Raw genomic sequence first — 15,666 nt, 5'->3', positions numbered from 1 at the left:
CTATACAAACGGTAGATTAAAAACTAAAAAGTTTAAAATACAAAATTTGTTTTTGGAAACATGAATTTTTAATACCAATTCTACGTAAATATCAAAATGAGGTGGCCACGCGATGTCTTCGATTCAGCTAATTTTTTTCTTACTGAAACTTCAATGAATGAAAAGATTGACCAAATGAAAGAAAGCATGGTAGTTTATCCGGTTGCCATGGAAATGGGACTAGAAGGTGTAAATTATAGTGGATTTTGCTCTTTATCAATAATATCAAAAAAATATTTACTAGACAAAGCTGTTTATGTTCATATTTTTTTTATATCCTTCATGACAATCAAACTATGTAAAAAATAGCCAAGGTCACAAAAATTTTACAATTTCTAATTTTCTGATGCCCAAAAAGTGAATAATTAGTCCTCGTTACCTCCCTTGTTAGACTTAATATTTAAAGACTTTGACAAGTGATGTGAAAATTCTAGTAGGAAGATTTAGATTCAAGAAATGTTATTTTGCAAATATCATTTAAAACATTTATGGGTAAATGAAAAATAAACGTTTTATTACATTATAAAGTTGGTCTAAGTGTGCTTTTTCTCTATCCGAGTTATTTCCCTTGTTGGAGCTCTTCGGCATTGAAGAATAGAAAATGTGTAAATTGTAAACAAGATGGCAGACAATGAAATCTGCAGTTTTTCTTCTTGTTTTGAAACATCTTGTTCAGGAAAATTCTACCTCAAGAGACTCAGAATTTGATAAAAAACAATTGACAAAGTTCGGATAATCTTTAAGAAAAGCCCAAGGGTTGATCTGGACATGATGAGTATTACACGTATAGCTACTCGTAGAAAAGAAAAGATGAGGAAATCAGGGTGGTATGGGGGCGAAGGCCGAGAGGATTTTAGCTGTTCCCTTCAAGATGTCTTTGAAATAGAGATCGAGAGATAAATGTAGTGGTGTGGTTGTCCCCGACCGATCCCGATTACAATGTGTAAGTATTTTCATAATTCTATTCAGGTATCACATGTACCTGCATGGTAACTGATAATCCGAGATTCCTCTGACTCTAACTCTATTGTTTTATGGTTAATTTTTTAAAATGTATCACACACATTGTGCACACAAGTTACAATATAAAAGCAGGGGTTACAGTCAGAGGAATCTCGGATTAGGTTACTGACTGTATAATGAAATATAAGACAATAAAAACAAACAAAACCATGAAAACTTGGATGCACAGTTGCACATATTACATGTATATGACATTGAATCAAATACTACTGTGCAATATATGTGCCCTTTTTGGGTACTGGTATTTTATTTTCTATAAAAATCAGTACATATTTGAAGAAAATTGTTTGTATGAATTTATTTTTCCAAATTATAATATGCTTGTGTCCAATCTATTTTTACAAACAGGATTTGTAGAAATCATACCTCGGAAATATTAAACCTTTGACTTCTGACAATGATAACTGAATAGTGTGTTAGATTTTTTGAAATTTTAAGCAATATCAGGACTGTAGAATATTTTAAAGAATTGATTAAAAAAGTGTAAGTGTAAAATTATGAAAGTACATGCAGACATCCACATTTACAGATGCTAATAGTGTTCTAGATCTAAGTACATATACTTTGTCATACTATTGTGAAATCATTTTGGGACCTTGATACAATGAATTTATTTGCTTTGCAAGGTGATGTATTGTAAAGTAGGAAAAGAAATATATCCAAGGGTGTTAGAATATGGCAACTCCATTTGTACTTTCCAAGATGCAGCTTTCTGTCTCATAATTTTATTTTACTGATCACTGTTTTTCAGCTATATAATGCAGACATATCAATCTTGCACACATTTTAAATATGAATAGTTTTAGTTTGACAATATTGATCTGTACAGATGAGATCATTCTGATGCTGTGTACATTACATGTCAAGGACATATTGTACAAATTAAAGTTGCAATTTAAAGAAGAAAATAAATTATACCACATTACGTTAGTATCCATAAAACATGTATGTTTTTATTACAATTGATTTATGATTATATAAATACATTTTATTTTCCACTTTAGAAATTAATTGTTGTCAAATTCATTTCTACTCTTAGTCTCTATATCTCTGGCAATTTGTCCAAACTGCAGAAAAGCTTTATATGTAAATTGAAAAAAAAAATGCTTGATGACAACATTAAATTCACTCCTTTATCAATCATTCCTCTTGATTCAGAAAATTTTCAGGATAACATGTAAATATTAGGTACATGTAATATATATATATGATGTTCAGGATTTTAACCCAAACTTTCAAATTAAAAAATAATTTTAAATTGATCATTGCAGCCCTTGCAAGATTCTCCTAATGAAGATTCTCAGGATTACAGATCTTCTAGCAAGGAGACCACACAGGTACATGTAGTGTGTATTAAGTTGCATGGATTCATGGTGGCTTAAGACATGATTGCCACAACAATGCATAAAGGGAGATAATAATGTTTATAGGTTGAAAATGTATATTTTTTATATATATCAAAATTTTAAGATTCCAGTTTTAAGTTTTTGAAATAATTTTTAAATGAATTTTTATCCAAAGTGACCAAAAATTAATGTTATTTTTTTATTTTCATGTGAACAGATAGAGATGACCAGAGCAGAGGACATACACCCCCCCCCCCTAAAAAGAAAAAAAAACAATATACAGTGGACTGGAAGTAAATTTTACATGAAAAATACAAAGTAGGAAAAATAGCAGAAAGAAAAGATGATCCAGTAAAAGTTGTCACTGGTGCAAGATGGACATAGAGATGGTTTTCTAATGATCATTTACTAAAATCCACAGCAAATCAATACTGCAAGGCTGAGCTACTTTTCAAACTTACACAAAAGGACATAAAGAAATGTGAATTCGAGGAAACCAAGCTTACATCAAATGAGAGAATATGAAGGAACAAATTTTAGCAAATTTTTTTTTTTAAGCAGGGCATCTGTTTTCCTTAGAGAATATGTGTATTTTAAATTGATTTCTTGTATTTTCAAAAAATGTCACTGTTTAAGTGAAGCATACATTCCAATTTATGTCTTGTTTATTTTTTTCTAGAAAAGCAGTTTTATGCAAAGAAGCAGTTTCTTCCCTTTTTATGTACCCTCTCTGCAGGAGAGGTGGTATACTGATTTATTATATACCCCCACATGGGCTCACAAATTTAGAGTTTTATATTGGCAGGCTTCACACAGTATGTTATGAATGATTAGAATATATATGAATACATTTTAACAAAACTGAGAACAAGATTAATTGTGAAACACTGATTCCCCCATACATTGCAGCTTATGTCAAGACTCCCACGAGGTATCCCAAGAAAGGTCTTCCCACAAGTAAAACACCTATGAAATATGAAAATCTAGTCCAACTTCAAAAGTTGTGGTTCTTAGGTTAAATTTTTTTTTAAGTCGGTCAATGTCTAAGGTCAAGGTCAAATGGTTAAAAATATTTATACCCATTTAAAGAACATAGTATACATGTAACTGATCATCTGAATATGCTGATAAGCAATGTGGTAATAAAAATTAATTTCACAATATTTAGCATATAAGGTCATTTAAAGAAATTTGGCTGCCTTCCCCCAACAGACTAACTAAAATTCAAAACTTTTTTTACATTGCAAGACAGGATGGTTTTCTTTTTTACCCATCTTATCTCGTCAACAAATATTATGAAATTTTCTGGGAAAAAGATTTTACAACCTACCTAACGAGGCGACTTAATAATTTTACCTTGAGCTGGGAGAGGGCAAACAAACATTATAATCAAGATGGTCTTGCCAACTTGTTTTGACATTATATTGTCTGACCTACTTTCATATTTTCATAAAATACTTTCATATCATTTATTAAATATGAGTTTGCCTTTTTTTACTTTAATGATACATTTTAAAAAAATTAACCATAAAACAATTGTTTTGAACATATTTTAGTGAATAAATCAAAAGGATTGGACACAATTACAGGCCATTAAAAGATTTGTCAGAATTTTTGGAAACTCACTTGTTTTATTTCATATTTAGATTAAAATAACTAGAAGCCTGATTTGTTTCCATGGCAACATTTTATTTTACCTGTCACTGAGTTAATTTCAGAAGTTCTATTTAATTATTGAAAAGAAATTTAAATACTTGACATATATTCATACTACATAACAATTTGTTCAGTTTGGTAAAACATGTTCTTAGATGATCTTCTCTGTTATTTGTGATTAATGGAGGGGGGGGGGGTCATTCATGAAATAATTTCTAGAAAGCTGTACATTTACCCATTAATTTATTAATTTTTTTTTATTCTCACAAAACATTAGAATATAAAGTTTATTTAATGATACTTGGTTACAAATATATCGGTTGTCAAAATGGTGAAAAATTTCATTGAATATGACTAAAAAAGTCAATTTTGGCAAAATGCCAATTTTCATGTAATAATTTCTAGAAAGTTTTTGATTTACCCATTAATTTTTTTTATTCTCATAAAACCTTAGAATATATAGTTTATTTAATGATACATGGTTACAAATATATCAGTTGTCAAAATAGTGAAAAATTTCATTGAATATGACTAAAAAAGTCAATTTTGGCAAATTGCCAATTTTCATGCAATAATTTCTAGAAAGTTTTTGATTTACCCATTAATTTTTTTTATTCTCATAAAACCTTAGAATATATAGTTTATTTAATGATACATGGTTACAAATATATCAGTTGTCAAAATGGTGAAAAATTTCATTGAATATGACTAAAACAGACAAATTTGGCAAATTGCCAATATGCTAACAGCCTTAATGCTGCAATGAAAATTCGCTTAATCTTCATTCAAATATCTTTGAATGAAATTAATTTCTTAGATTTAAGTAATATGAGCTAACATAATATAATTTTCATGTGAATTTTTACTAATTAATTGAATGTGCACAAATTTAATTTAAAACAGAGCAAAATTTGCTTAATCAGAGGGTTCTAAATATAACATCCCTGTTACCATGGCAACCAAATTGAAAAGTTAGACTTTAACATCATATTTGTTAAAGACATACCAATTGTAGTAAATGGTGTGAATTTCAGCTAAATCGGAGATATGTCATGTCCACGACCCTATTTAAAATTTTGATTTTTATAGAGAATTGATATATTAACATTTAAGGTAAAAATCTAAGAACTTGAAATTCTAAAACCCGTTTTGGAAATTTTAGAATTTAAAGTTTTTGACTAAAATATTAAATTCTTATATAGAAAATCAGTTTGAGTTTTTGAAAGTTAGAAATCTGAACTATTATATTAACATTCTAAAACTCTAAATCGTTTTAGAAATTTGAATTGTTAATTGTTACACGGACCGCACATGATATGTTCTTTTACGAGCATGAAGTTTTTGAAAGGGGGCAACCAGTACTATATATTCATAAACAGGGTTCGAGAACAAGATGCGTTTTGTCGGACCGAAGAACCAAACTGTTTGCCCGAGGCTGTTACAATTTAGGTCGAAGACAAATAGTTTTGTTCAAGGGGTTGACAAAACGCATTTTTGCCCGAGAACAAATTCGATAAATGATTTGTTTTTTTTACTGTATATTATGATATCATGATGAAATTTTGATTATCCGCACTGCAGTTTAATTAAACTTGTTTAATTCGATCGTAAAGTTCTGACAGCTGACCCCGCCCATACTGTGACGTAAACGGTGCAATATCTCATCGGCCGGTCCTACATCTCGCAGGGTAAGGGCAGGGTCTAAAGTTCTGATAATAATGAGAGCTATCAAAATTCACAAAGAAAAATATTCAAATATCATGCCCTCATTCCGAAATACTAGTATATTCTTTAGAAGTTTATTTATGTTATGTGTGAAGGAAAGTGGCAAAGCTAAAGTCCCCTTTCCTACCCCACCCTTCCATATCTCTATCTATTTTTTCTTCGACATTAACTGAACTGCCCAATGGTATTTTATCGCAGAATTTTTTGGGATATGCCACTGCTCATCCGAGCAGAAACCATATCAAATGTACATGTAGTAATATGTACTAGTATTGTGAAGTACTGGTATATACTCATGCGCTTCACAATAGGGAACGATAAATACATTTTTTTTATTTTCACTTGTACATATTGCTTATATTGATTTTTATTCATGTTACATTTTACTTAAATTATGAAATTATCAAAAATAAGTGTAAGGAAGCATTTAGCAAATGGAAAGTTTAAATTTAAAATAATAGTACAATTCAATTGTGCGACTCCCCTATGCGTTGTGGTTTTCCAGAAACGACTCCCCCCTACGTAACATTTACTGTCTGAAGAGAAAATGTCTTAAATATTATACATTTATTGCATGATAGTGAGGGAAATATGAAGACTTATTCAGCCAAGAAAAATCATATTCCCCGAGGGCTTTGCCCGAGGGGAATATGATATTTCTTGGTTGAATAAGTCTTCACGTTTCCCGAACATTCATGCAATGAATTGATTATTATACCGAAACAAGCAAAACCTTTGAAATAAACATAAACTTTCAAATTCGGCACTGCTCTCAAATTCACTTTCATTTTTAACAAAACGTTACTAAAACTCTTTGGTCAACACATTATCATCAATTTTGTGACGTAAACCAGGGTATTGTGACGTCTACTATACTCTCGGGAGTTTTCTTTAAACGAACGATAATTATTTCAGGAAAATGCACTAAGTATCCGAAGAGGTGGAATATGATGAAAAGCATGCCGACAGCCGTGAAATATGAAGTTTTACGGCCCGATCAAGTGATAACCTAGAACCAATCAGAGAACGCGTTGTGTAGAATATTTATAATGAGGTATAATAATAATTTTTATTAAGTATAGAGAAGTTTTAAATGTAGCATTTAAAAGATAAACGTTTGCTTTTGCTGTTTTAACTGTCGGAATCCCTACACAAGTCGTAGATTGTGCAAATCATGCATTTTTTAACCACTTGATCAACAAATATATGAAATCTGTCGATTAGTTTCGAAGTGTTTGAGAAAACTAGACGTATATGCTAGCACATCAAATGACCAAGACAAAGCTTAACTATTGCTACCTTCCGTGGGATATTTGTTTTTTTGTAAAAACATCTTACATATACCACAAAAGGCGTGACCTATAATTCTTCTGACTCCAAAGCGGTGAAAATCTACTCCCCCATACGTTGAAAACGACCCCCCATACTTTTTAGCGACTCCCCCGCGTTACCCGTTGTATACGGTTTAATTGCTCTTTGAGCAATAAGCCCGGCTAAAAAAATATACCAAAAAAATGAATTGATATTTTATTAAAATATTTTTATAATAAAATATTATATTTAAACAAATCACATCAAAATTACTTCTGAAATCTAAAAGCAAAATGAAATGTAGAAGATTTTAACACATTATTTTTTAAAAAGAACTTCAAAAGAATGATATGTTTGCAAATCTAAAATATAGACATTTAAAACAATCAAAATATTTGCGTCAATATCAAAAGTTGCGTAGATCACAGAAATCTTGTAGGAGAGAGATGAGGTATTGTAAAACAAAAACACTAAAATCACACGATAAGCTACAATTTCTACATATAAAATAAGTGAAGAAAAAAATGGATTTAAAAGTAGAACTATACCAAAAAAAAAAAAAATTAAATGATGGTCTTGATAAGATAGAAACACAAAGTTATTACAGTAAAATAAATCTGTATAATTACATCAAAAAGGATTACATATTTTAACATATGTAAGTGTTAGATAAAACTAGTCGCCCGCCACGGTGAATCCCCGCTACATGTCAGCTCTTCTCGACTCCATGCTACATCCGGTTGTATTTGCCAACAACTTGGTTACAATTTGGACAAGTATGGATGACGTCCTTGCAGCCATCAATACAAAATGGAATCAAGCAGCAACCAAGCCAGAGCCTGCAAAATAAAAGCATTTGGGTGAAATTCTAAAATTTTAAAGATACAAAAGTCAGCATCAGCTTCTTAAATTACTGAAAAATGATAATACTGAAAACCAAACACACCTCCAAGGGCTAAAATATACCTGCAGTAAAAGGATATGTTTTGTAGATCGCAATTTTCTTCTAATGACATCCAATTAGCACATTTGTACATTTGAAATTACAAGAGGCCCATGGACCAAAGATGTTCTTCGTCAGTAGATTGTTTTTAATCTGTAAATCCTTGATTGCCCACTGTAGCTTTTCTCCTCTCCCATGGAGTCATGGTTTCAGAAGAAAATGAATACATGTACTAGCATTTGCTACCCGCGAATTATTTCCCCTACCTATGACTAATAGTGACTTCCATGTGCATGAAAATAATATTTTAAAGATTTTTGTCTATGTATTCCTTTGTATTCCTTTGTGAAGCATTGATTGCACATTATGGCTGCACTCTGCCTCCATTGAGGCTTATGATTTTGACATACTAGTACTTAAGTTAAAATAACGCTACCCGAGGATGCTTCCAAATAAATACGACTGGTTTGGCAGTCAAATGGCAAGTCTTGAGAAAAGTATTACACTGTCCTTATTTCACTATATTGCAATAAATGTGGAGGCAGCCTTTCAGGAACATTTTCAATAATAAATAATTATGTCTGGAAAAAAATGAGTGTGCAAGGTTCCCTCTAACTCCCCCTTTTTGTACAAACCTGACAAAAAGCACACTTCAGTCCTCAACTCAGGTAAGCTAAAAATTAGAGTGAAACCTCTATATCAAACAAGAATGCACAATAATAATATAACATGGATTTTACCCAAACAGGATGAGCACCCCACAGATAATCCATGTTAGCGTCCCTGTCTCATAGCTAGTGCTTGTTGTTATGTTGGCACGGCAATAGGGACACTGCATAGGGACCGAGGTCTCCCGAAAGATATGTCCCATCACTGGATGGCCTGCCATGACAACAGTCGTCTGCTGCTGGTGTCCTACGAAATCAAAAACGAAAGTCAGTCACGTGATAAGGTTTGAAGAACCTCTATCAAATTTTCTCATATTCCAATCAAGTGTTTAACAGTTTTTCGTGCTTGCTTCTTCATGGGAAAGAACCAAGCTAATTAATGTAGTAAAGCTGCTGATATGTATTCTACTGATTTAAAAAATTTGAATCCATCGCAGCTCTTTGCAGACGAGAAAAAAACCCTCTTTCGATTAACACAATGAATAATTCTTGTCCCAAAGAAAAAGACAAAGTGAAACTGAAGTTGGGTGCGTTCATAGTTCTGTCATTGGTCGACAAAAGTTGCTGTCGGTGCTTTGAAGAGGAATTGTTGTTTTTGCCATCTCCGAGGGTTAATTATGTAAAAAATTGCAAATAATATAATTTAGATTTGAATGCATTTGGAACATTATGTCATAATCAGATAATATTATATAAACTTTGAAAATATATAAATAACATTCATTTTGAAATGTGACATTTTGCGCAAAGTCTTCTCATGTGTGTCAGTTCTTACGAAATGCCGAATACATTTTAATATAGACTATATTACAGCTGAAAAAAACCCCATACATTTACATTCAAATATTTCAGATATATATATTTCCCCAATAATGGTTATATGAAAATAAACTTTTTGATGTCCAAGAAGTCGGCCACTTTCAAAAACTCTGGTATAAAAATTAAAACCATGTATTATTTATGCGGAACTTATGCGGAACAAATGTCGGAGATTACATTTATTCTTTGAAAACATAAAAGAAATCGTGGTATTAAAATTATTATAAATTCGGGATCTACTATTATACATGTAAATAATATAGGCCCTACTTGTAATAAAAATAAAATTAGTTAGGTTCACACGAATCCGAAGTCAGAGTACAAAGTATAACGAAAGAAGTAAAGCGCGGATGTGAAACATTTCGTCGGTTTGTCATTGCTCGAAAAGTAATATTTTTGTGTGTATATTATCCATGCATGGCGTATGCATTCGAATTATAAAAACTACCTTTCCACGTATCAGTGAGTTAAACTTTGCAATCTCATCATATTCAGATTTCCTTAAAATCTTTGAAAGACGAATTCTCTGACTGAATGTTATGAACCATAACGTTACGATTATACGTCAACGGGTCAAAGGCCCCCAGGGGTGTTGTTGTTACAAATGTCACGGTCCAGTAGCACGAAACCTATTTAAATTCTTTCTAAATGGCTTACTATATATACGAGTTAATCATAAACTATGCAATTAAATACTATAATATAATGTTTATTTTCTTTACAGACACGTGTATATCGAATGCTATTTATAAACCAGTTCCACAACATATTGACCAACACCAACAGTGCAATACCGCGGCCAAACAAGATATCGAGTACAATCTATTGATATTTTCATGGATATGAAGGAATTTTCTAATTAATTATATGTAATTAACTATTTCATAGTACTTACCATAGGCAGGAGGGGGCTGACTGTATCCCGGGGGTGGGGGTGGTGGATTATTCGAGGGTTGTCCTTTACCGTCCATCTTCGCAGATTTGGTATTTATCTCTTTGTTAGGGTATGGAAGAGCGGTGGGGTTATTACTGTTTAGATAAAAATGGATGAATCGTGTGACTTGCAATGCACAAACTAGAAATTGTTTATATAATAAACCGTCAACTGTTCAATTTCTACTTACATGTGTATATGTGAAAAAATGTCTTGGGGGTAATTCCTAATTTCATTCTTTGTAATTGCAATTTGATTTTCTACCATAAATATTAAAAAAAATAATAACAAATCAGGTCGTCCTCAAATATGAAAAAAAAGAAAGAAATGTAATGTAAGAGTCTAGTGTTATTCAAGTGAATGTTTATAAAGCTAGATGCTAGTATCACAACTATAATTAAATTGATTAATGTTTTGAAAAAGAAATACAATTTTAATATAACAAACCATACAAAACAGTGCGTGTTTTTGATGCCCTCTATCTCTATCATCGAAATGCATGGCAGTTATTTAACTCACTCCTATATACATGTACTTCTCATTCGATTTAAGTGCCTAAATTATGTCTCAAGAGGCCTGGGTTTTTTCCCCATAATGACTCAGTCTTCATCAGTTAAAGATCTCAACCCCCCTTTTCTATTTGTTTGAATTCCATTGTTAATGCATCAGATTCTTTTGATATAATATATTTAGACATAAAATGACTTATACAGGTAATAATTTTGATTTAATGGACCGGGCGAAATGATTGAAAACTGCAGAACACCATGATATACAGATAAAAGTAACACTCTCAAATATTTTTTATGCAAAAATAATTAAATTTAAATATTTAAAAAAAAATCCTTAAACAAGCAACATTCAAATCACGACAAGGCCAAAAATCTTTTACATGTATCTCAACATAATTTTTATGGCTGATTTTTCTGACCGTCCTCGAACCAATAAAAATTACAGTATATATATAATGATTAACATATGTCTGTTAATAACTATACATGTAGTGTTGTTAAAACTGGCGCAACTACATCAAATAAACAACTTTATCTTTTAAAATAGAATGTTATGATCCAATCCAGCTTGATTTACTTAAAATATTTGGCACATACATATACTTGAGAGCAACTGAAATTAGTATAAATCTCTTCAAAATATGTATTTGGACTACAGACAAACAATAACAACGAATAGACCATTGGTAATGCATACGATATGAAAAATGTTAAGTATTGACCCTAACCGATTTTCGTAATGCGTTTAAATTTTTCTGGCACTTGGTGTGTTGGAGTTTAAAATACCTACGTATTACGTATACACCCTTTTCTTTGTACAATAATGGCGTCCTCAGACGACCTAATCTTCCTGTTTAGGAAATAGTTGCGCACGGACTACCCAAGTCTGCAAATTAGATAATTATAGACCCATGTCAGCAAAATAATACAACAACATATCATAGAAATATTTTAAATATAAATATTTATTGGCATAAACACGGTTACAGTTTTTGGCAAATACCCAATATGCTTGTATAAGGATGCATTATTTGAACAAGAGAGATAGGCATACGTTATATACCCGGTACAAGTGCATGTCAACAGTCATTATATTCGTGTGTAACATTGTTATATTGATAACAATTGTTTTATATAAATAAATATATTACTTTGAAAACTTTCGGAAAATCAATTTAATACTATAAAAGTAAAACTTTTAATTTTGAGTACTTTTGTTTCTTTAGAAACAATTCAGTAACTGAAGTTTTTTCATCAAAATTTCTCCATGATAACAGTTACATACAAATATATCTTCAACTACTCTCATAAAATCATTCGTGCGATAGTAAATGCAAGTTTCTCCTCTTTTTTCTATGGCAGGATAAAGTACACTAAAGTCTCATTCTACTAAGAACTGCGTGATCTATGTCTTTCTTCCCAGTATAATATCATCTTCACTTTACAGTAGTCCAATTCGTATCTGATACGAATCTAACACTTTACTGGCAAATACGAATCTAACACTTTACTGGCAAAGATATAGTTTAAAACAAAAACTAACTTGACACAATGTAAGTTATGTGAATTATTCTTCTTGGAGACACCGTTAATCTCAGTTTATCTCAGTCTGTTAATCTCATTTATACTTCTATGAAATACCCTCGTTTTCCAAAAAAAAAAAAATTATTTCACAAATTTGCTGAAATGAAAAAAACCTCATTATTCCAAGACTCTTTTTTTATAATGGAATATTTCTTTAATTTATTGATTCTAAATGCTAAAAGTAATGAGATGGTTCCCAACCGATATACACTTGTCCACGTACCTAGAACTACTTTACAAGGAACGTTCCTAGTTTTACGATGTACTCACGATATTTCTATCAACTTCATGTGAAATTCTTGTATAATATAGTCTTGATAATATTAGAATAAATGAGGCTATACAATATAATCTCTAATCCCCTTTAAGTTTCATTATGGAACCAAAAGAACCAACTTTGGAAAATTATTATTTATGTGAGTGGTGCTGCATCCTCTAAAAGCATTTTTGATCTCCTTGGTTAGTTTTGGCGCCTGAGTTGTAAAAAGAGTCCGCGCCATAGTTGCACGGCATTTGGGAAACTAATAATAATTCTGACAGTGTTTGGAATCAAATATTGTACAGGAACATGTATATGCTATACAGTGTAATACAAAATCCTGTATGTAACAGAGCTATTGATATAATGTAACAGCGAAATACACAATCATGTTTAAGGAAAGGCAACTCAGTGTTGAAGCAATTCCATTTATTCCATTTTTAGATTGTTGATTATTCGTAGAAAGACAAGATGTTTTTGTAAACACTAATGCCCCGTATGACAGCATTTGCCAAAGATTAAGGTTTTTCAAATGCCATTCAAATTCTAAGCAAGCTCAAGAGATTAGAAATGTTGTTACCTAAAGAAAGGAATTGTTTCAATGAATGTGAAATATGAAAGCCCAAGCATCAAATCGTTCAAAAGTTCGGTCAAGGATGGAGGTTTTTAAAAGTTAGTCAAACTCCAAGGTCAAATTAATGGTACTCAGGGGAAGGTCTAGTCTCAATCAAATTAAATTCATTCTATTAAAACCATGTCAATACTGTATGAGTTACATATAAAATGTATATAGATTACAATATTAGTATTGTGGGTCAAGCAATAGGTGAGATACTATTAACTTAAGTATTAAATGTACATTTTTTTCCCCAAAGAATCAACGTCATTTTGGTCTCTATTCATCTCTTCATAAAACTTGAAAGTATTTGGGTTAAAACAACATTTGTGGTTCAAAACAAAAACATCTTTCCTCAATTGGTATACTAGAAACACACCACATTCTAAAATACAGTGATATTCATCTCTTATCTGATTCATATCGTACGTATAAGTTATAAAATCTTTCATTTCTTCGAATATCATTCCATCTAGACCTGTCTAAAATGAAAGGCGGTGGTTTGTCGTTCTAAATTGTTTCTCAAAAGTTTTTTTTTCTTAATATACATGAAAACAGTGCTAAAAAGTTTTCGCATTCAAAATCGGTTTTAGAAAGGCTATAATTTTATTCTTTTGGAGATTTTTGAATTTCACTATTCCACTTTTAAAAATATTGATCATTTAATCTTTCTTTGACAAAAAACATACATATAAGACAAAAAACCCTAGCACCAGCTGTTCAAATTATTGCCAAGATTAATTTTTTTCCTTAAATTATAGCTTAGACTCCAAGGACAAGTTAAACTTGTATGTAAATTTGATAAATAGGCAAGCTTGTGCTCTTTGTTTTCCGAAACAAAATAAGCTGAAAAATCGATAAAAATTTGCATAAAAAGGAGAAAATTCGAAAATTGACTTTTTTCTGACCTCTCTGAGACCTTTGTGTATTTCAAAGCTTAAAATTAACACTTATTTTGTGGCAAGGGTGACAACAGGTTTTTATGGATAAGCTTATAAATTTTCCTGAAATACATTGTCTTTGTTTGTAAGATTCATTATTCCAACAATCTATTGGAATTCCATTGGGTACCAACTGCGCGCCGTTATTAGCAGACCTATTTTTATATTCATATGAAGCAGAATTTGTGCAAAATATTAGGCGTGAAAAATAGAAAACACTTGCTGTGGCCTTCAACTCGACATTTAGATAGATCGACGACACATTGTCAATTAACAATTATTTTAATTTCCATTCTTATGTCGATACGATATATCCTGGTGAGCTTGAGATCAAAGATACCACAGAGTCTCACACATCTGTTTCATACTTGGATATTTTACTGGAAAAAGACGTTAATCTAACAACCAAGCTATATGATAAACGTGATGACTTTAACGTTTCTATCGTCAACTTCCCTTACTTTTGCAGCAATATACCTTCATCACCTGCATACGGAGTGTATATATCTCAGTTGATTCGATACGCAAGAGCATGCTCTACATATGAACAATTTCTAAAACGAGGTAAATTATTGACAAGCAAGATGATGAAACAAGAATATCAGCAGTCTCGTTAAAAGTCATCATTTCGTAAGTTCTATGGTCGATACCATGACCTTGTCAGCAAATACAATTTATCATTGATTCAAATGCTAACTGACGTTTTTCATACTAATTGTTAGTCCATTATTTATACACTGAATTGACAACGTATTTTTCTGAATATTCCCGAGCATGACAAGGAGCACACAGTGGGTGTGACCGGTCAGCAGGGGATGCTCACTCCTCCTTGGAACCCGATCCCACCTCTGATGTTTTGGAGGTCTGTGTTTGCTCTGCTTCTATTTTGTATTGGCAGGACTTTTGATATTGAATACTATTTGTTATCTCCATATATTTAATTGTTTTGATATAATAAATCAGTAACTGTTATATTTTTATGCAACGGATACTTGGGAAATAACAAATTCGTGGTTCCTCTGAGTAGGTAACTAATTTGTTACCTGCCGTATAGAAACATAAATTTGCTTTTTCCTTCATACCCATTCCATAAATGTATATACTACATAATCAACAAGATGTGTTTGTGAAACACTTTGCCCCCGATGTTAACTTAATTCAGGCGCGGGACGTAGACTGAAGTGGTATACACTTAGCCTTGACAGCGCAATAGCTATGAGCTAGGTTAAAGTTGACAACGGACAGACAAACAGACAGGCAGGACAAAAACAATATATCGAAGATCCCGGG

The 15,666-nt window shown here is 31.6% G+C and overlaps 2 protein-coding genes and 1 long non-coding RNA gene across 3 annotated transcripts in view; 2 read left to right on the top strand and 1 right to left on the bottom strand.

Annotated features, from left to right (window-relative positions):
• The window catches only part of LOC134242872 (serine/threonine-protein kinase SBK1-like), a 444,928-nt gene that overhangs the window by 387,191 nt on the left and 42,071 nt on the right, over positions 1 to 15,666 (top strand). The gene's annotated exons all lie outside the window — the stretch shown is intronic.
• Positions 629 to 3,829, top strand: LOC134242884 (uncharacterized). The gene is made up of 3 exons (XR_009986937.1): positions 629 to 982; positions 2,334 to 2,399; positions 2,626 to 3,829. It is a non-coding gene; the product is annotated as an uncharacterized LOC134242884 (long non-coding RNA).
• LOC134242883 (LITAF domain-containing protein-like) lies at positions 7,304 to 10,566 on the bottom strand. Its single transcript, XM_062725084.1, has 3 exons — positions 10,426 to 10,566; positions 8,784 to 8,958; positions 7,304 to 7,939 (listed from the first exon to the last, which is right to left on the bottom strand). The coding sequence occupies exons 1-3, from the start codon at positions 10,499 to 10,501 to the stop codon at positions 7,831 to 7,833; spliced, it is 360 nt and encodes a 119-aa protein (XP_062581068.1). The 5' UTR covers positions 10,502 to 10,566; the 3' UTR covers positions 7,304 to 7,830.

The sequence above is a fragment of the Saccostrea cucullata genome, unplaced genomic scaffold (assembly GCF_032062105.1).
Source record: "Saccostrea cucullata isolate Sc308-1 unplaced genomic scaffold, CSIRO_AGI_Scuc_v1 ctg191, whole genome shotgun sequence".
Lineage (NCBI taxonomy): Eukaryota > Metazoa > Mollusca > Bivalvia > Ostreida > Ostreidae > Saccostrea > Saccostrea cuccullata.
The sequence above is the reverse complement of the archived record's forward strand: the minus strand, read 5'-3'. Positions and strand labels throughout refer to the sequence as shown.

Excerpts from the sequence above, each read along its gene's own strand:
- LOC134242883 (XM_062725084.1), bottom strand. The coding sequence starts at position 10,501 with ATGGACGGTAAAGGACAACCCTCGAATAATCCACCACCCCCACCCCCG. Across the intron at positions 8,959-10,425 it reads TCAGCCCCCTCCTGCCTATG|GACACCAGCAGCAGACGACT; the intron begins GTAAGTACTATG and ends TTGATTTCGTAG. Across the intron at positions 7,940-8,783 it reads GGGGTGCTCATCCTGTTTGG|GCTCTGGCTTGGTTGCTGCT; the intron begins GTAAAATCCATG and ends TTTATTTTGCAG.